Genomic DNA, 18,299 nt, shown 5'->3' on the forward strand with positions numbered 1-18,299 from the left:
TGAAGGGAAAAATATTACTATAAATACCTAAAGATGTCTTGATTTCTTCTGGTAACCCAGTGGTCATATGCAGACATCCCACTGTAGAGTCTCTGAATCAGTATCACTTTATGGTTGAGTGTCACTGTTCAGGTTAACTAAAGCTCATGGGTGTCACTGGGGGATGAGAAGGATCAATAGAAAAAGGATGGATGAAATATAAATGAAAAATTAAAGGGATAAAGAGAAAGGGAAGACAAAACCAGGAGAAAAAAGGCAGGTGTTCTGTAGAAAGTGACAGCCAGGCACAAAGACCTCTTCCTGGGGTACTACCCAGAATTAGCCAAGCTGTAAGCTTTAGGTACAGCTCTCCAGCTGGCCCAGTCTGCCAAGACTGCTGACATAATGTGGGTCTCCCAGAACCACACTCATGTTCCACAACTTGCTAGAAAAACTCACAGAGGTGCCTGAAAGCAAGTATGCTCTTGGTTACATTTACTGCAAGGCACGGACACAAATCAGAGCAGCCAAGGAGATGATGTGGAGAGCACTGTGACCATCCTCCTCAGGGCCTGCCACCTTCCTGCCATGATGTGTGATACAGGCATGAAGGGCTGCCAACCCGGAGTCCACTTGAGCTTCAGAGTCCTGGGTTTGTTTTTTTTTTTTTTTTTAAGATTTATTTGGCCGGCGCCGTGGCTCAATAGGCTAATCCTCCGCCTGCGGCGCCAGCACACAGGGTTCTAGTCCCGGTCAGGGCGCTGGATTCTGTCCCGGTTGCCCCTCTTCCAGTCCAGCTCTCTGCTGTGGCCCAGGAGTGCAGTGGAGGATGGCCCAAGTGCTTGGGCTCCTGCACCCGCATGGGAGACCAGGAGGAAGTGCCTGGCTCCTGGCTTCGGATCTGCATGGTGCGCCAGCCGCAGCGGCGGCTACTGGAAGGTGAATAAACGGTAAAGGAAGACCTTTCTCTCTGTCTCTCTCTCTCACTGTCCACTCTGCCTGTCAAAAAATAAATAAATAAATAGATTTACTTATTTATTTGAAAGTCCTGGTTTTACTGGGGCTTTGTTGCATGGGCATGATTAATGGAATAAATGCTCATGGAACTGATGTCTCTAGCCCCACCCTCTCCACGTTTGGACTGAGAAGCTCTCCTTGAGTCCTTCATTAGTATAAACTATCTTGTGCTGAAGGGCCCATCACAAGCAACAAAGATACTTGTATCACTTGGGTAATCACAGGAGTTACCACAAAGACCAGACCTCTCTTTGGGGGAGGTCTCATTCCTTTCCACACAGGTACCAAACACATTTCTGAATCAAAAGTTATCTAAGAGCAAAAAACAGCATCCTGGGACCAGCGCTGTGGCACAGAGGGTAAAGCCACCACCTGCAGTGCCGGCATCCTATATGGGTGCCAATTCGAGTCCCAACTGCTCCACTTCCCATCCAGCTCTCTGCTATGGCCTGGGAAAGCAGTAGAAGATGGCCCAAGTCCTTGGGCTCCTGCACCCGTGTGGGAGACTAAGAAGCTCCTGGCTTCAGAATGGCACAGCTCCGGCTGTCATGGCCATCTTGGGGTGAACCAGCGGATTCAAGATCTCTCTCTCTCTCTGCCTCTCTGTAACTATGCCTTTCAAATAAATAAATAAATTTTTAAAAGATTTATTTATTTATTTATGTGAAAGAGTTACACAGAAAGAGGAAAGGCAGAGAGAGGGAGAGAGAAAGAGGTCTTCCATCCGATGGGCCATCCTCTACTGCTTTCCCAGGCCATAGCAGAGAGCTGGATGGAAAGTGGAGCAGTCAGGTCTCGAACTGGCACCCATATGGGATGCTGGTGCTTCAGGCCAGGGTGTTAACCCACTGCGCCACAGCACCGGCCCCAAATAAATCTTAAAAAAAAAAAAAACAGCATGCTGTTTGCTTTCTAAAATATGTCTATGCCTCACAGTAAGTGATGTGTTGAAAATCAGCAAAAATTATTCAGGAGCCTCCTCCTGCAGCTCCTTACTGAGTACAAGTTCATCTGTCCACTGCATGAAAAAGCTCATAACTCAAGGGTGAAGTTTAAAGCAAAGAAAGCAAATTTATACAAAGTGCTGGCAACAGGAGGGAACGGGGGCCTGGCATTCTAAGAAAACCATCTTGCCTAGGCATTATAAGACTGCTTTCTTTTTCATTTAAAGATTTATTTATGTGAAAGGTAGAAATAGAGAGAAAGAGAGAGAGAGAGAATATTCCATCTGCTGGTTCACTCCCCAAAATGTCTGCAATGGCTAGGGCTGGGCCAGGCTGAAGCCAAGAGCTTCATTTGGGTCTTCCACGTGGATGCAGGGGCCCAAGCACTTGGGCCATCCTCCATTGCCTTCCCAGGAGCATTAATGGGAAGATGGATCGGAAATGGAGCAGCCAGGACTCGAACCAGCGCCAATTTGGGATGCCAGTGCTGTAGGCAGAAGCTTTACCTTCTACACCAAGTGCTGGCCTCTATAAAGACTGTTTTCAAGACAAATAGTAGGAAAAGGGGAGGAGGAGGGTAAGGTCAAAAATGAGGGATTGCCGCAGATTCTGGATGTCAGCAAGGGCCTGGGAAGAGCTGTGAACCCCTGTCTCCAGTTAACTGACTTTGGAGACAGGGGTCTGGTCAAGTTGCACCAGTAAATTCTGCACAAGTAAGCATTATTTCTGCGCTTACCTCCTTATCTCTTCAGGAGCAGGAGAGCTCCACGTAAGGACCTATTTTCAGAAAACTCAGATTGCAAGCAGAATTCCACCAGTGACTGACGTATACATGCAGGGCTGAGCAGAAGCAGTGTGACCCAAAGATTAATGCGGCAAAAGAAACAAATACAATATGAAGGCTGAGATGCCAAGCCTTTTCACCTTGCTTCATGCTCTTCCTGCTGGAAGAATTGTACGGGTGTCTCTGATTGGCAGGGGTCTAGGGCATGTGCCTGAGCCATTACAGCAAGGGAGGCTTTGAAAGCAGGACTCAGAACATAAGAAATTCCCCAAGCATGGCAAGAGTGTTCAAAAGGTGATGAGCAGGGCCGGGCATTTGGTACAGCAAATGCAACACTGCTTGGGATGCCCAAATCTCATATTGGAGTGCCTGGATTTGAGTCTCAACTTTGCTTCTGATAACAACACCCTACTAATGTGTACCCTAGGAGGCAGCAAGTGATGGCCCAAGTAATTGGGTCTCTGCCATCCATGTAGAAGACCCAAACTGAGTTTCAGGCTCCTGGCTTCTGCCTGGTACAGCTCCAGCTACTGGAAGCATCTGGGATGAACCAGCAAATGGAAAATCTCTCTCTGCCTGTGTCTCCATCATTCAAGTTAAAAGAAAATAATTTTTTTAAAATTTATCTAAATGGGCAGGCGCCGTGGCTTAACAGGCTAATCCTCTGCCTTGTGGCACTGGCACACCAGGTTCTAGTCCCGGTTAGGGCGCTGGATTCTATCCCGGTTGCCCCTCTTCCAGGCCAGCCCTCTGCTATGGCCCGGGAAGGCAGTGGAGGATGGCCCAAGTGCTTGGGCCCTGCACCCCATGGGAGACCAGGAGAAGCACCTGGCTCCTGGCTTCGGATCATCGAGATGCGCCAGCTGCAGCGGCCATTGGAGGGTGAACCAACGGCAAAAAGGAAGACCTTTCTCTGTCTCTCTCTCACTATCCACTCTGCCTAAAAAAAAAAAAAAAAAATTTACCTAAATGAAAAGTAAAATTAAAAACTTTTGCTATTAGACAAAAAAAGAAAAATTACCTAAAAAACACCCAAAACAAAATGTGCTGTGCAGTCATTTAAATTGAGAAATGTCTGCTAGATGTTGCTTTTGTCCTCCTTTTCAAAATCAGAGAGTTAGCCATTCCATTTAAGATCCTTCAAACAACAAAAATTGCATGTACGAACTACTAACAACCGACGTGTTTTCACTAAGTACAAGTAGCTTGTTGATTTCTTTCTTCCTTTCTTCATCAAAGACTTCTCTGTTTAAAATCTTGCTAATAAACATCTGGTCACACAAGCTAAGCCAGAAATACAAATAAGCCCTGTGTGAACTTGCAGTTTCCCTCTAAGACGGCAAGAAGCAACAACACAAGGGATACTATAGGATTAGATTTGGGGCCAGCATTGTGGTGCTATGGGTTAAGCCACTGCCTGCAACACCGTCATCCCATATGAGCACTGGTTCAAGCCCTGGCTGCTCTACTTCCCATTCAGCCCCCTGCTAATGTTCCTGGGCAAGCAGCAGAAACTATGGGAGACCTGGAAGAAGCTACTGGCTCTTGGCTTTGAGCTTACCCAGCCCTAGTTGTTGTGGCTATTTGGAAGATCTATCTCTCCTTCTTTCTCTAACTCTGCCTTTCAAATAAGCAAAACCGTTTTTAAAAAATGGATTTATAGGCCAGCGCCGTGGCTTAACAGGCTAATCCTCCGCCTTGCGGCGCCGGCACACCGGGTTCTAGTCCCGGTTGGGGCGCTGGATTCTATCCCGGTTGCCCCTCTTCCAGGCCAGCTCTCTGCTATGGCCCGGGAAGGCAGTGGAGGATGGCCCAAGTGCTTGGGCCCTGCACCCGCATGGGAGACCAGGAGAAGCACCTGGCTCCTGGCTTCGGATCAGCACGATGTGCCGGCCGCAGCGGCCATTGGAGGGTGAACCAACGGCAAAAGGAAGACCTTTCTCTCTGTCTCTCTCCCTCACTATCCACTCTGCCTGTCAAAAATAAATAAATAAATAAATAAATAAATAATGGATTTATAAAAAGTACAAAAGCAGGTAAAACTAAATTATGTGATTAAGAAATCATTCTCCACTTATCAAAAATAGATGGATTTATTGAAAGATCTCCCTAAAAACAGAAAATACCAAGCTGAGAAGATTGATTGGGGAATTCTATGAAACATTTAAAGAATAAATGATGGAGGCCGGCGCCGTGGCGCAACAGGCTAATCCTCCGCCTTGCGGCGCCGGCACACCGGGTTCTAGTCCCGGTCGGGGCGCCGGATTCTGTCCCGGTTGCCCCTCTTCCAGGCCAGCTCTATGCTGTGGCCAGGGAGTGCAGAGGAGGATGGCCCAAGTCCTTGGGCCCTGCACCCCATGGGAGACCAGGAGAAGCACCTGGCTCCTGCCATTGGATCAGCACGGTGCGCTGGCCGCAGCGCGCCAGCCACGGCGGCCATTGGAGGGTGAACCAACAGCAAAGGAAGACCTTTCTCTCTGTCTCTCTCTCTCACTGTCCACTCTGCCTGTCTAAAAAAAAAAAAAAAAAAAAAAAAAAAAAAAAAAAGAATAAATGATGGAGGGGGCTGGCACTGTGGCGCAGGTTAATCCTCCACCTGCAGTGCCAGCATCCCATATGGGCGCTGGGTTCTAGTCCCAGCTGCCCCTCTTCCAATCCAGCTCTCTGCTGTGGCCTGGGAAAGCAGTAGAAGATGGCCCCAGTCCTTGGGCCCCTGTGCCCACATGGGAGACCTGGAAGAAGCTCCTGGCTCCTGGCTTCAGATCGGCACAGCTCCAGCCATTGTGGCCATCTGGGGAGTGAACCAGCAGATGGAAGACCTTTTTTTCTGTCTCTCCCTCTCACTATCTGTAACTCTACTTCTCAAGTAAATAAATAAAATCTTTTTTTTAAACTTTTATTTAGTAAATATAATTTTTCAAAGTACAGTTTATGGATCACAATGGCTTTCCCCCCCCCATAACTTCCCTCCCACCCGCACCCCTCCCATCTCCCGCTCCCTCTCCCATCCCATTCACATCAAGATTCATTTTCAATTATCTTTATATACAGAAGATCGATTTAGTATATATTAAGTAAAGATTTCATCAGTTTGCACCCACACAGAACATAAAGTGTAAAATACTGTTTCAGTACTAGTTATAGCATTAATTCACACTGGACAACACATTAAGGACAGAGATCCCACATGAGGAGTAAGTACACAGTGACTCCTTTTGTTGACTTAACAATTTGACATTCTTGTTTATGGCGTCACAAATCTCCCTAGGCTCCAGTCATGAGTTTCCAAGGCTATGGAAGCCTCTTGAGTTCGCTGACTTTGATCTTATTTAGACAAGATCATAGTCAAAGTGGAAGTTCTCTCCTCCCTTCAGAGAAAGATACCTCCTTCTTTGATGGCCCATTCTTTCTACTGGGATCTCACGCCCACAGATCTTTCAGTTAGGTCTGGGTTTTGTTGTTGTTGTTTGGGTTTTTTTGTTTTTTTTTTTTTTTTTTGCCAGAGTGTCTTGGCTTTCCATGCCTAAAATACTCTCATGGGCTCTTCAGCCAGATCCGAGTGCCTTAAGGGCTGATTCTGAGGCCAGAGTGCTGTTTAGGACGTCTGCCATTCTATGAGTCTGCTGTGTATCCCACTTCCCATGTTGGATCGTTCTCTCCCTTTTTTATTCTATCAGTTAGTATTCGCAGACACTAGTCTTGTTTGTGTGATTCCTTTGACTCTTAGACCTATCAGTGTGATCAATTGTGAACTGAAATTGATCACTTGGACTAGTGAGATGGCATTGGTACATGCAATCTTGATGGGATTGTATTAGAATCCCCTGGCACATTTCTAACTCCACCATTTGGACAAGTCAATTTGGGATTGAGCATGTCCCAAATCAGTACAGTCCTTTTAATGTACTCTTTATTTTTTTAAAGAGTTATTTATTTATTTGAAAGAGTTACACAGAGAGAGGAGAGGCAGAGAGAGAGGTCTTCCATCCGCTGGTTCACTCCCCAATTGGCCACTTCCCAAGTAAATAAATGAAATCTTAAAAAAAGAATAAATGATAGTAATTTTATATAAACTCTTCTAGAACAAAGAGAAAAAATACTTCCCAACTTGTTTTATGAAGCTAGCATAAGCCTAACAGAAATGTAAACTTTTTTTTCAGCAATTATTAGAAAATAAAATTACAGATTAATATTCCACATGAACACAGAAGCAAAAATGCTTTACAGGACACCAGCAAATGAGTCTTATAAAGAGATAATATGTCTTGACCAAATGTGGTTTATTTCGGGAATACAAAGATGATTTAATACAACAGTCAAGAATCCATGGCCCCTAGGCAAAATCAGACTGCAGTTTGTCTTTGTAAACAAAGCATGCTGGAAACCAGCCACATCCCTTCGTTTATGCATTGTCTACTGCTGCTTTTGAGATAAGCCAAAAATAGTTACTATCTGATCCTTTACAGAAAAGTTTGCTGACTCCTGCTTTAACAGGATAAAAGAGAAAAGCCATATGATTATTTGCCTGGTTACTGCAAAAGCACTTGAAAAGAAAGTCAACACTCATGTCAAACACTGGGCAAACCAGTTATAAAGGGAACTTACTCAACCTGAAAAAGAAGGCATCTCTAAGAAGACTAATACTAAGTTTAACTCTGGCCTTATGTTTTTGGACAACAGGAGAAAATAATTCAGATTGGAAAGGAAGAAATATCCCTAACCAAGGGTATAACTGTTAACAGAGAAAATCTTTAGAGACACTACTGATATCTAGGTGATCAAGGTCAACACTGGCAGCGGTAATTCATGTTAATACCTTTACATGCTGTGATGAGAATGGTATTTCACCCCCTCAGTCTTCCTCCCAATAAACCTATAGCCCTGATCTAATCATGAGAAAACATTAACAAATTCCAACTGAAGAACATTCTACCAAGTATTTGACCAATACCTTTCAAAACTACCAGGACAGGGCTGGCGCCATGGCTTAACAGGCTAATCCTCCGCCTTGTGGCGCCGGCACACCGGATTCTGTCCCAGTTGCCCCTCTTCCAGGCCAGATCTCTGCTATGGCCCGGGAAGGCAGTGGAGGATGGCCCAAGTCCTTGGGCCCTGCACCTGCATGGGAAACTGGGAGAAGCACCTGGCTCCTGGCTTTGGATCAGTGAGATGCGCTGGCCGCAGCGGCCATTGGAGGGTGAACCAACAGCAAAAAGGAAGACCTTTCTCTCTCTCTCTCTCTCTCTCTCTCTCTCACTATCCACTCTGCCTGTAAAAAAAAAAAAAAAAAAAAAAAAACCTACCAGGACAGCCTGAAATGCTATGACAAGCAAAAAGAACCTAGGGAGACATGATAATTAAATGTAGCATGGGATCTTGGATAGGATCCTGGAATAGAAAATAGAGGTAGGTAAAAACTTAGGAAATCTGAATAAAATACGCACTTTGCTTAATAAATGTATCAATACTGCTTCATTAATTGTGACACAGGTATCACACTAACACGTTAACAATAGGCAAAACTGGATGTAGGGTATGTTGGAAGCTTCTGTACTGTCTTTGTAATTTTTCTGTAAACCTGTGACAATTCTAAAATAAAGTTTGTTTGGAGGTGGGTGTTGTAGCACAGTGGGTTTAAGCTGCTGCTTTGGATACCCACACCCCATAATGGAGCGCCAATTCAAGTACTGGCCACTCTCCTTCCAATCCAGCCTCCTGCTAATGCCACTGAGAACAAAGTGGATAATGACCTGAGCACTTGAGTCACTGCCTCCCATGTGGGAGACCCAGGTGGAGCTTCAGTCTGGCCCAGTCTCAGCTGTCAAGGGCATCTGGGGAGTGAGACAGCAGATGGAAGATCTCTCTTTCTCTCTGTCACTCTGCCCTTCAAATAAATACAAAAAATAAATACATCTTAAAATAAAATAAAGCTTATTTTTAAAAAATCCTAAGGAAGCATCACCAGTCTCAAAAAGAGCAAAAACTGCTAGAACTAATAGAGTTTATAAAATTTTTAGAGTATAAGGTTGATAAAGAAAATTATTTGCATGTCTGTATTTAGCAGCAAATAAATGGAAATGAAATTTAAAAGCGATTACATAAAAATACACATGAGAATATATTTAACATAAATATTTTGAATGATCTTTATACTTAAAGCTGCAAAGCACTGCTGAAAGAAATGAAAGAAAACCTAAATAAAAGGACAGATGTACCGTGTTCGTGAACTGAGACAATCAGTATTACTAAGGTATCAATTCTCACCAAATTGACTAAGATTCAGCATAATTCCAAGTAGGCGTTAAAGAAACTGGCATACCGGTGATAAAACAAAAATGCTGAGATGTTCCAAGCTTAATTACCAGGGCCAGAGGATGGAGGAGGAATAAATAAGGGAAGAAATAGTCCGTTAACAATTGTGGGCCAAAAGAAACAAAAATCTGCTCCATATTGCTGAATGTATGTTCAAACCTTGACTTAAAAGCCAGGCACTATAATCCCCAGGCAAAGCCACCTACAGGTCACACATGAACTTTTGGGACAATAACCACAAGCAATAAAAAAGCAACAAGTGCTTCTCCTGTGGACTGTATTCCTACCCCAAAACTTCCCCCAGTTCACATTATCCCACCCCTCTTATTTACAGCCAGTGTAGGTTCAATATAAACAACTTATGCTTTCTTGTCCCCAATTTTCCTTATAAAAATGCTCTGTGCTCTTAGGTGCAGAAGTTATGGGACTTGTCCCAGGACCTGGCACTTTTCTGGCTAGCATCTGTAACAGCTCAATAAATCCTATTATGAATACTGCGGGGAAACTTCAGTCTTGAGTTTCGGTTTAACACTGGTAAGCAAAATTTATTTAGCCATCCACTGAAGGACATTAGGACTGTTTCAAGCTTTTGGCTAGGAAACAGCTATGAACATCTGTGTGTACAGGTTTTGATGTTTTTCTGAGTAAAATTTCATCTGTGTATACATCAAATGAATCATGGCATCTAAATGATTTATTGGTATTTTGGCTAGCTTATAAATCCTCAGTATGGGAAACAGATGGTCAAAATAAGAGTAGACAGATTAAAATAAGTTAATAAAATAATGGCAATATTTAATACTGATGAAAATGTAGTATTGGCATGCTCTCTAATTTGGGTTGGAGTCTATTCATTTATTTTTAGGATTTATTTATTTATTTGAAAGGCAGAGTTACAAAGAGAGAGGGTGATACAGACAGATCGTCCACCTGCTGGTTCACTCCCTAAATGACCACCACAGCCAGGGCTGGGTCAAGCAAAATTCAAGAACCTGAAACTACATTCGGGTCTCCCACATGAGTGGCAGGGGCTCAAGCACTTGGGTCATCTTCTGTTGCTTTCCCAGGTGCATTAGCAGGGAGCTGGATCATAAATGGAGGAGCTGGGACTTGAACTGTTGCCCACATGGGATGCTGACATTACAGGCAGTGGCTTTACCAGCAGTGCTACAATGCTGGCTCCTGGGTAACAGTTTCAACTGGTATAATCTTTGGGGAAGAAATCTGACAATTTAGAGATAAATATTCTACCTTCTGATTTAATTTTCATTCTTAAGCTTTCTATCTTGAAATAACTATAGATTCAACAAAGTTGCAAATATAACACAGAGAGGTTCCAGGTATCCTTCACCTGTTTTTCACCAGTGGCAACAATGACATAACCACAGTACAATAGTAAAGCCAGGAAAGTGACATCAGTTTACTCCACAGAGCTCATTGAGACCTCACCAGTTTTACATGCACACATTCTAAAAACAAACAAACAAACAAACAAACAAACTTATGTTTTATTTATTTGAAAGGGGGAGGGAGGAAGAGAGAAAGAAACAGACAGACAGACAGACATTGATCTTCTATCTGCTGGTTCATTCCCCAGATGCCTGTAACAGTTGAGGACAGGTCAGGCTGAATCCAGCAGTCGGGAACTCCATCAGGATCTCCCGAGGACCCAAGTGGCAGGGACCAATGCACATTTTGCTTTATATGTATTCTTTTTATTTTGCATTTCTTTAACTTTTTTTAGAAGGTGAAAGTTTAGAGTACTTATTTGGAATTTTCTTCCAAGTTAAACGATCTAAATTTCCCTTCTAGCAAAATCCCATCAAATATGTGTGCTTTTTGCCCATTTTCATTCAGCTCAATCTATTTTTAAGTTTATCTTGAGAACTTCTATTTGTCTCATAGGTTACTTAGAAGTATGATGCTTAGTTTCCTGTTATTTTCTAGCATGTATAATTTAGCACTTTGGAAAGTGTTGTTAATGGCCCATGATGTGGTCATAGTGAATAATATTCCATGGATGCTTGCAAAGAATGTGCATTCTGCTATTATTGGTCACGGGTTCTGGAAATGTGAACAGATCCTTTTGTTGAGGGTATTAAGTTCTTCTACATCTTGCTGATTTCCCATTTACTAGTTGGGAGACTACCAGACAGAACTGCTGAGACAGGAAATGGGAAATTCCACTTACAGTTACAGATTTGTCTGTTTCTTCTTTCAGTTTCATCAGTTTTAACGTCATGCACCATGTAATATATTTATTTATTTTTAAAAGTCAGAGTTAGAAGGAGAGACATAAAGAAAGAGACCTTCCATCAGCTGATTCACTCACCAGATGGCCAAAACAGCCAGCGCAGGGCCCGTCTGAAGCCAGGAGGCAGTAACCCCAACTGGGCCTTCCACGTGGGTACAGGGGCCCAAACACTTTCCACATCTTCTTATGCTTTTTCCAGGTCATCAGCAGGGAGCTGGATCAGAAATGGAGCAGCCGGAACACAAACTGGTACCCATTTGGGATGCTGGCATTACAGGTGGAGGCTTTACCCACCACACCACAACACCAGACCTTGTGCTTCACATAATTTAAATTGCTCATTTGGTATATATTTAGAATTGCTCTCCCTCCCCCTCCCTCCCCTCCCCCTCCCTGGGTAAACTCTGCTTTTCAAACAAATAAATCTTAAAAAAAAAAAAAAGGTATTATAATCAAATGGTCAAAAGCCAAAAAAAGCTCTTCAAAGCAGCAAGACAGGTGACTAATCATGCATAACATTATTAACTGATTTTTACTGGAAATTTCAAAGGCAAGAAGGCCATGGGCTGATTTACTTAAGGTGAAGACAAAACAAAAGACAGGAAGGAGCATTCTACACAAAGGTTAAGGCATCACTCAGGATGCCCACATCCCATACTGGAGTGCTTGAATTCAAGTCTTGGCTCTGCTTCTGAATCCAACTTCCTGCTAACATGCATGCTGGGAGGCAGTGTCGGATGACTTAGTGCTTGGGTTCCTGCCACCCACGTAGGAGATCTGGATTGGGTTCTAGACTCCCAGCTTCAGCCTGGACCAAGCCTGATATGGGCATTTGGAAAACGAACCAGTGGATGGAAGATGTGTCTTTCAAATAGATTTAAATTCTAAAACAACAAAAAATCAACCAAGAATCCTACATCTGGCAAACTTTCCTTCAAAAGACAGGGAGAGGCCGGCGCCATGGCTTAACAGGCTAATCCTCCGCCTTGCAACGCCTGCACACTGGGTTCTAGTCCCGGTTGGGGCGCCGGATTCTATCCCGGTTGCCCCTCTTCCAGGCCAGCTCTCTGCTATGGCCCGGGAAGGCAGTGGAGGATGGCCCAAGTGCTTGGGCCCTGCTCCCCATGGGAGACCAGGAGAAGCACCTGGCTCCTGGCTTCGGATCAGCGTGATGAGCCGGCCCCAGCGGCCATTGGAGGGTGAACCAACGGCAAAAAGGAAGACCTTTCTCTCTGTCTCTCTCTCTCACTATCCACTCTGCCTGTCCAAAAAAAAAAAAAAAAAAGACAGGGAGAAATTAAGACATTTCCAGATAAATAAAAGCTGAAGGAGTTCATTACTATACCTGCCCTACAAGAAATGCTAAAAGAATACCATAGATTGAAATGAGATAGCACTGTACAGTAACTTGAAATTTTAAGAATAAATAAAAGACCTTGGTAAAGGTAATACACGAGGTTAATTATAAAAAGATAGTATTCTTGCAATTTTAGTCTATAAGTTCTGTTGTTGTGGTACAGCAGATTAGGCCACCAGCTGGTTTGCCCAAATCCCATATTAGAATGCCATTTCAAGACCCACCCACTCCACTTCTGCATGCTGGAAGGCAGAGGATGATGGCCCAGTGATCAAGTTTTTGTTTGTTTTTTTTTAAGATTTATTTATTTATTTGTTTGGCAGAGTTACAAAGAGAGAGACAGAGAGAGAGAGGTCTTCCATCTGCTGGTTCCCTCCCTAAATGGCTGCAACACCCAGAGTTGGGCTGATACGTAGGCAGGAGCAAGGAGTTTCCTTAGGGTCTCCCAGGGGGTGCAGGGGCCGACCAGAACTGATTCCTCCATGGGATGTCAGCACTGCAGAGGGCGCTTAACCTGCTACACCACAGCGACTGTCCCCAGTGATTGAGTTCTTACCATCCATGTGGGAGACCTGGATTGAATTCCAGGCTGCTAATTTTGGCCTGGCCCAGCCCTAGTTGTTACAGACATCTGAGAATTGGACCAGCGGATGGAAAATCTCACTCTCTGTATCTGTGTTACTCTTTCAAGTATATACATTTTAAAAAAGAGTGGGTCTGGTGCCCTGGCTCACTTGGTTAATCCTTCGCCTGCAGCGCCGAAATCCCATATGGGTGCCAGGTTCTAGTCCCGGTTGCTCCTCTTCCAGTCCAGCTCTCTGCTGTGGCCTGGGAGGGCAGTGGAGGATGGCCCAAGTGCTTGGGCCTCTGCACCCGCATGGGAGACCAGGAAGAAGCACCTGGCTCCTGGCTCCTGGCTCCGGATCGGCACAGCAGGCCATAGCAGCCATTTGGGGAGTGAACCAATGGAAGGAAGACCTTTCTCTCTTTCTCTCTCTCTCACTGCCTATAACTCTACCTGTCAAATAAAAAAATTTTTAAAGGATATAAAAAAATAGGAAATAAAGGAAGTTCTGACATGTTAAAATATGGTTGAGTCTTGTGAGCTAAGAGAACTCACAATGAGGCACACACTATGTAATTCCATTTATATCCAGAGTACCAAATGCACAGAAGGAGAAAGAATGGTGCTTGCCAAAGCTGGACGGAGGGGAGAAAAGGGAGTTGTTTAATGGGAATAGTTTTTTTATTTTTTTATTTTTTATTTATTTGACAGGTAGAGTTATAGACAGTGAGAGAGAGAGAGACAGAGAGAAAAGGTCTTCCTTCCGTTGGTTCACTCCCCAAATGGCCACTATGGCCAGCGCTGCGCCAATCTGAAGCCAGGAGCCAGGTGCTTCCTCCTGGTCTCCCATGCGGGTGCAGAGGCCCAAGCCCTTGGGCCATCCTTCACTGCCTTCCTGGGCCACAGCAGAGAGCTGGACTGGAAGAGGAGCAGCCGGGAATAGAACCCAGCGCCCATATGGGATACAGGTGCTGCAGGCAGAGGATTAACCAAGTGAGCCATTGCACCGGCCCCTAATGGGTATAGATTTTTAAGTTTCACAAGATCAAGAGTTCTGAGATGGATAGTGATAATTGTTGCACAACAATGAGAAGGTACTTAACACTACTGACCTGTTTTCTTAAAGATGGTTAATACTCTGGCATATTACCATAATAAAAATTGGAATCTGACTGGGTGACTGTTATGAGTTTGTCAGGGAAAGTTTCCTGGAAAGGGTGATTTTTAAGCTGGGATCTAAGAATAGGTTCTAAAAGAAAGAAAGGGGAAAGGGAATTCAGAGCAAATAAATTTGCAACAAGCAGTAAGAGAACTGATTCATTACACAGTTCAGTGTGGATTAGGAACATTCATTTCAAAAATAATTGTTTACTAATTCAGCAAAAAACACTTCCCAATAAAATATTAATTTGAATTTCATTGATAGTCTTGTTTGCAATAAATCTGAGACTTTTTAGTTCTACAGTTGTATAGGAAGCAAAAAAAGAGATGAACTATCTACCTTTATAGATATACATTATATATTTAGAATTAAAAATAAAGTAATTCAATACAAGGGTATCTGTAGCTCGGAATGCCTGGAGGTACGAAGGCTTTAGATTCATAATTCTAGTTTACTTTGATAAGCACAAACACATTTTTAGGAAAGTACATCAGGGCCAGAGAATTTCCAAGCGGAAATTCCAAAGATTAGCTTGTATGCTTGCTGAATGAGGAAGACAGAGAAAATATGACAAACCAATCTGCAAGCTACTAAAAAGCAACATTCTGGTTTGATATTTCAAGACTGAGTGTTCTTTTCATTCAGGAAAAGAATCAGAGATTATTATAATCCAGTGTCTCCTGGCAATGTTGAAGTGTATATCAGTTCCTGGTCAAGGCTGCACAATACTATCGAAAGAACTGACAGAAAAATAAAAATGTGTGGCCGGTGCTGTGGCATAGTTTGTAAAGTCGCCACCTGCAGTGCTGGCATCCCATATGGGTGCTGGTTCAAGTCCCAGCTGCTCTACTTCCAATCCGGCTCTCTCTATGGCCTGGGAAGAAAGCAGTAGATGGTCCAGGTCCTTGGGCCCCTGTATCCGCATGGGAGACCTGAAGAAGCTCCTGGCTTCAGATTGGCACAGTTCCGGCTGTTGCAGCCAACTGGGGAGTGACCCAGTGGATGGAAGACCTCTCTCTCTCTGCCTCTCTACCTCTGCCTCTCCTCTCTCTGTGTGACTCTGAATTTCAAATAAATCTTTTTTAAAAAAGAAATAAAATATGCAAAGAAACTAGTTGACTTCAAATACAAAATATGAACTCCAAAGAGCTACTGAAGAATATTGGGCAGGTGTTTGGTGCAGAGGCTTAACTCAATGCTTGGAATACACATATCCCAAATTGGACTGCCTCGTTTGAGACCCAGCTCTTTCAATGATCCAGTTTCCACTTACTAATGTGTATCCTAGGAGGCTGGAGGCAATGGGTCAAGCACTCCAATCCTTGCCATTCTTGTGGGAAACCTGGAGGTAATTCCTGTCCTGGCTTCAGTCTGGCCCAGCTCTAGCTGCGGCAGGCATTTGGGGAGTGAATCACTGGATGTAAGGTCTCTGTCTGCTTTGCAAATCAAAAAATCTTTTTTTTTCAAACCAAGGTATTATCATGTACTAAGCACTGTGCTTGGTGATGGGACCCAAAGTCCTTGTTCTCTTAGAGTTTACATTCTAGTGAGGCAGCAACAGACTATAAATAATGTAAATAAGATGGATGTTAAATGGCAACAGAAGAACACATGGAAAGTGTACGGGACTATAATTTGAGCAACTATGGATTGCTTCCTACTTTTTTTCTAATTTGAGAGGCAGAGAGACATGAGTTCCCATCCATCAGTCCACTCCCCACATTTCTAGGACTGGGCTAAGCTGAGGCTGGGAGCCAGGAACTCAGGGCAGGTCAACCACAGGGGTAGCAGGAGCCCAGTGACTTCAACCGTTACCATTGCATCTCAGGGTCTGCTCTGGCAGGAAGCTGGAGTCAGGAACTAGAGCTGTGAATCGAACCCAGGGGCTCGATGTGGGATGCGGTTGTTTCAATACAAGGCCAAACATCTGTTTCTTGTATTATTAAAGGGAGTTCAAAAGTCCATCATGGGGCTGGAACTGTGGCGTAAAGCCGCTGCCTGCATTGTCAGCATCCTTTATGAGCACTGATTCGAGTCCCGGCTGCTCCACTTCCGATCCAGCTCTCTGCTGTGGCCTGGGAAAGCAGCAGAAGATGGCCTAAGTCCTTGGGCCCCTGCACCCGCATGGGAGACCCGCAGAGGCTCCTGGTTCCTGGCTTCAGATCAGCGCAGCTCTGGCCATTATGGCCATCTGGGGAGTGAACAAGCAGATGGAAGAACTCTCTCTCTCTCTCTTGCTCTGCCTCTGCCTCTCTGTAACTCTGCCTTTCAAGTAAAAATAAATAAATCTTTTTTTAAAAAAGTGCCTTAAGTGCTCAATGGAGAAAAATTGATTTTTAAAAATAGCCACTTTACCTGTTATTAAATATACTTTAAAAAAAAAAAGTCACTACTATTTTTAACTATTCTAAGTGAGTTTGTGAAAATGTTGAGAAAAAGATTTTCAAGTCCAAAGGAGTTGGGAGAACGGTGTTATGTTATTAAACTGACCCTGGGCCTTCCGTGTCTCCTACCCTAGATTAGTGGTTCTCACCGAGAACCTCCTGGCTCCTGCCACTTTATCCCTCAGGACATCTAGCAGTGTCTGGATAAAGTGCTACGGACACCCAGTGGGTAGAGGCTGGGATGCTGCTGAACTTCCTACAATTCACAGAACAGCCCTCCGCAAGGAAGGACAATCCCCTGGCCAGAAACGTCAACGGTGCAGAGGTTGAGAAATCCTACCCCGGGCAGAGCCGGAGAAACCAGCATGGTTATGTGGTGAGAGCCCTATTAGAGGAGTGCTGGTCAGTGACACGGGGTCAGAACGAAGACAACGAATGAGGGGCGAAAGGAAAGAGGAGACAGTAGCAGGTCGTACTGCAAGCGGGCTTGAGAAGCAGAGAGAGCATTACAGAAAGATGGAAAGGGGCGGGCACACGATTGAGCAGCGGTAGCAGGCTCCTAATGGCCTGCAGTCCATAACCCTTCAATGTCCACGTATCCGACGTACTTACACGAAATCACCATACTGTATCACTTCACAGAGTATCACACTGCCTTCTGCAACAAACTTGGGTCAAGACCGTGTGATCTAATGGGAAGAGGCCTCATCCCAGCCTCCTCAGTAAAATCGAGGGTAAGGGTACCCCCCGGGTTAGTCAGCGATGACTTCCTGTGTAGAGAAGAATGGCCCAGATGTGCTCTATGATCTTTTCCTAATCCAGGCAACTTCCAGCAAAGTGCCCACACTGCATTTTCTTTTCATCTTGCCTGAAACAGTTCCTCTCCTCCTCTTTCTAAAATTCTATTTATGCTGTCGTTAACTTAAACAAAAAAACCCCAACAACTGAGGTAAAATTCACAGTGAAATACGATGTGCAAAGTTTGGACACGCACGCCCGCCCCTCACCCCGTGGAGCCACACCCCATCCAGACTGCCTCTGGTCTGACATCCGGCTCCCCACGCCCACTGCACCCTGAACCTCACCAGTTAAGCACTTAGCCTTGCACCACCCCCACCCCCAGCAGGAGACCTGCCCCGGGGTCCTCGCCCCACAGGGGCTGCTTGTGGCTGCCCACGAGGAGCAGTAGATAAACCCAGCCAGCATGTCTCAGACGGAATTCATCCGCACGCGAGCGGTCACAGACGGAAAGGCCAGCGGCCCCTCTGCTCCGAGGGGAGAGCGGTCTGGGAGCTTAATCCTCGCCCCCAGCACATGCACTGCCTGAGGCTCGGGAGCCGGCGACCACGAGGCGCACGCCCGCCATCCTCCAGCTCCGTCCAATTACCCGTTTTCCACGACTGCACTGGACAAAGGGCTAGACCCCGGACAACCACTCCAAAGCTCCTCACCGGAGCCCGCCACCCCACTTCCGCGCGGGAGCCGTGCACTCACCAGCTGCGCCGGCGCACGCGGAAGAGCCCGCCGCCGCCGCCGCCGCG

General features: G+C 44.9%; 1 protein-coding gene across 10 annotated transcripts in view; it reads right to left on the minus strand.

Annotated features, from left to right (window-relative positions):
* EEF1AKMT1 (EEF1A lysine methyltransferase 1) overlaps window positions 1–18,299 on the minus strand; it is a 38,901-nt gene extending 20,602 nt beyond the window's left edge. For 3 of the 10 annotated variants that reach the window (XM_062194528.1, XM_062194529.1, XM_062194527.1), the window contains exon 1: window positions 28–156. In XM_062194528.1, coding sequence (XP_062050512.1) covers window positions 28–77 — 50 coding nt within the window. In that variant the 5' untranslated portion in view covers window positions 78–156. The other 7 variants (XM_062194530.1, XM_062194533.1, XM_062194531.1 and 4 more) reach the window with 6 other exon arrangements.

The sequence above is a fragment of the Lepus europaeus genome, chromosome 6, assembly GCF_033115175.1.
Source record: "Lepus europaeus isolate LE1 chromosome 6, mLepTim1.pri, whole genome shotgun sequence".
In the NCBI taxonomy this organism is placed as follows: domain Eukaryota; kingdom Metazoa; phylum Chordata; class Mammalia; order Lagomorpha; family Leporidae; genus Lepus; species Lepus europaeus.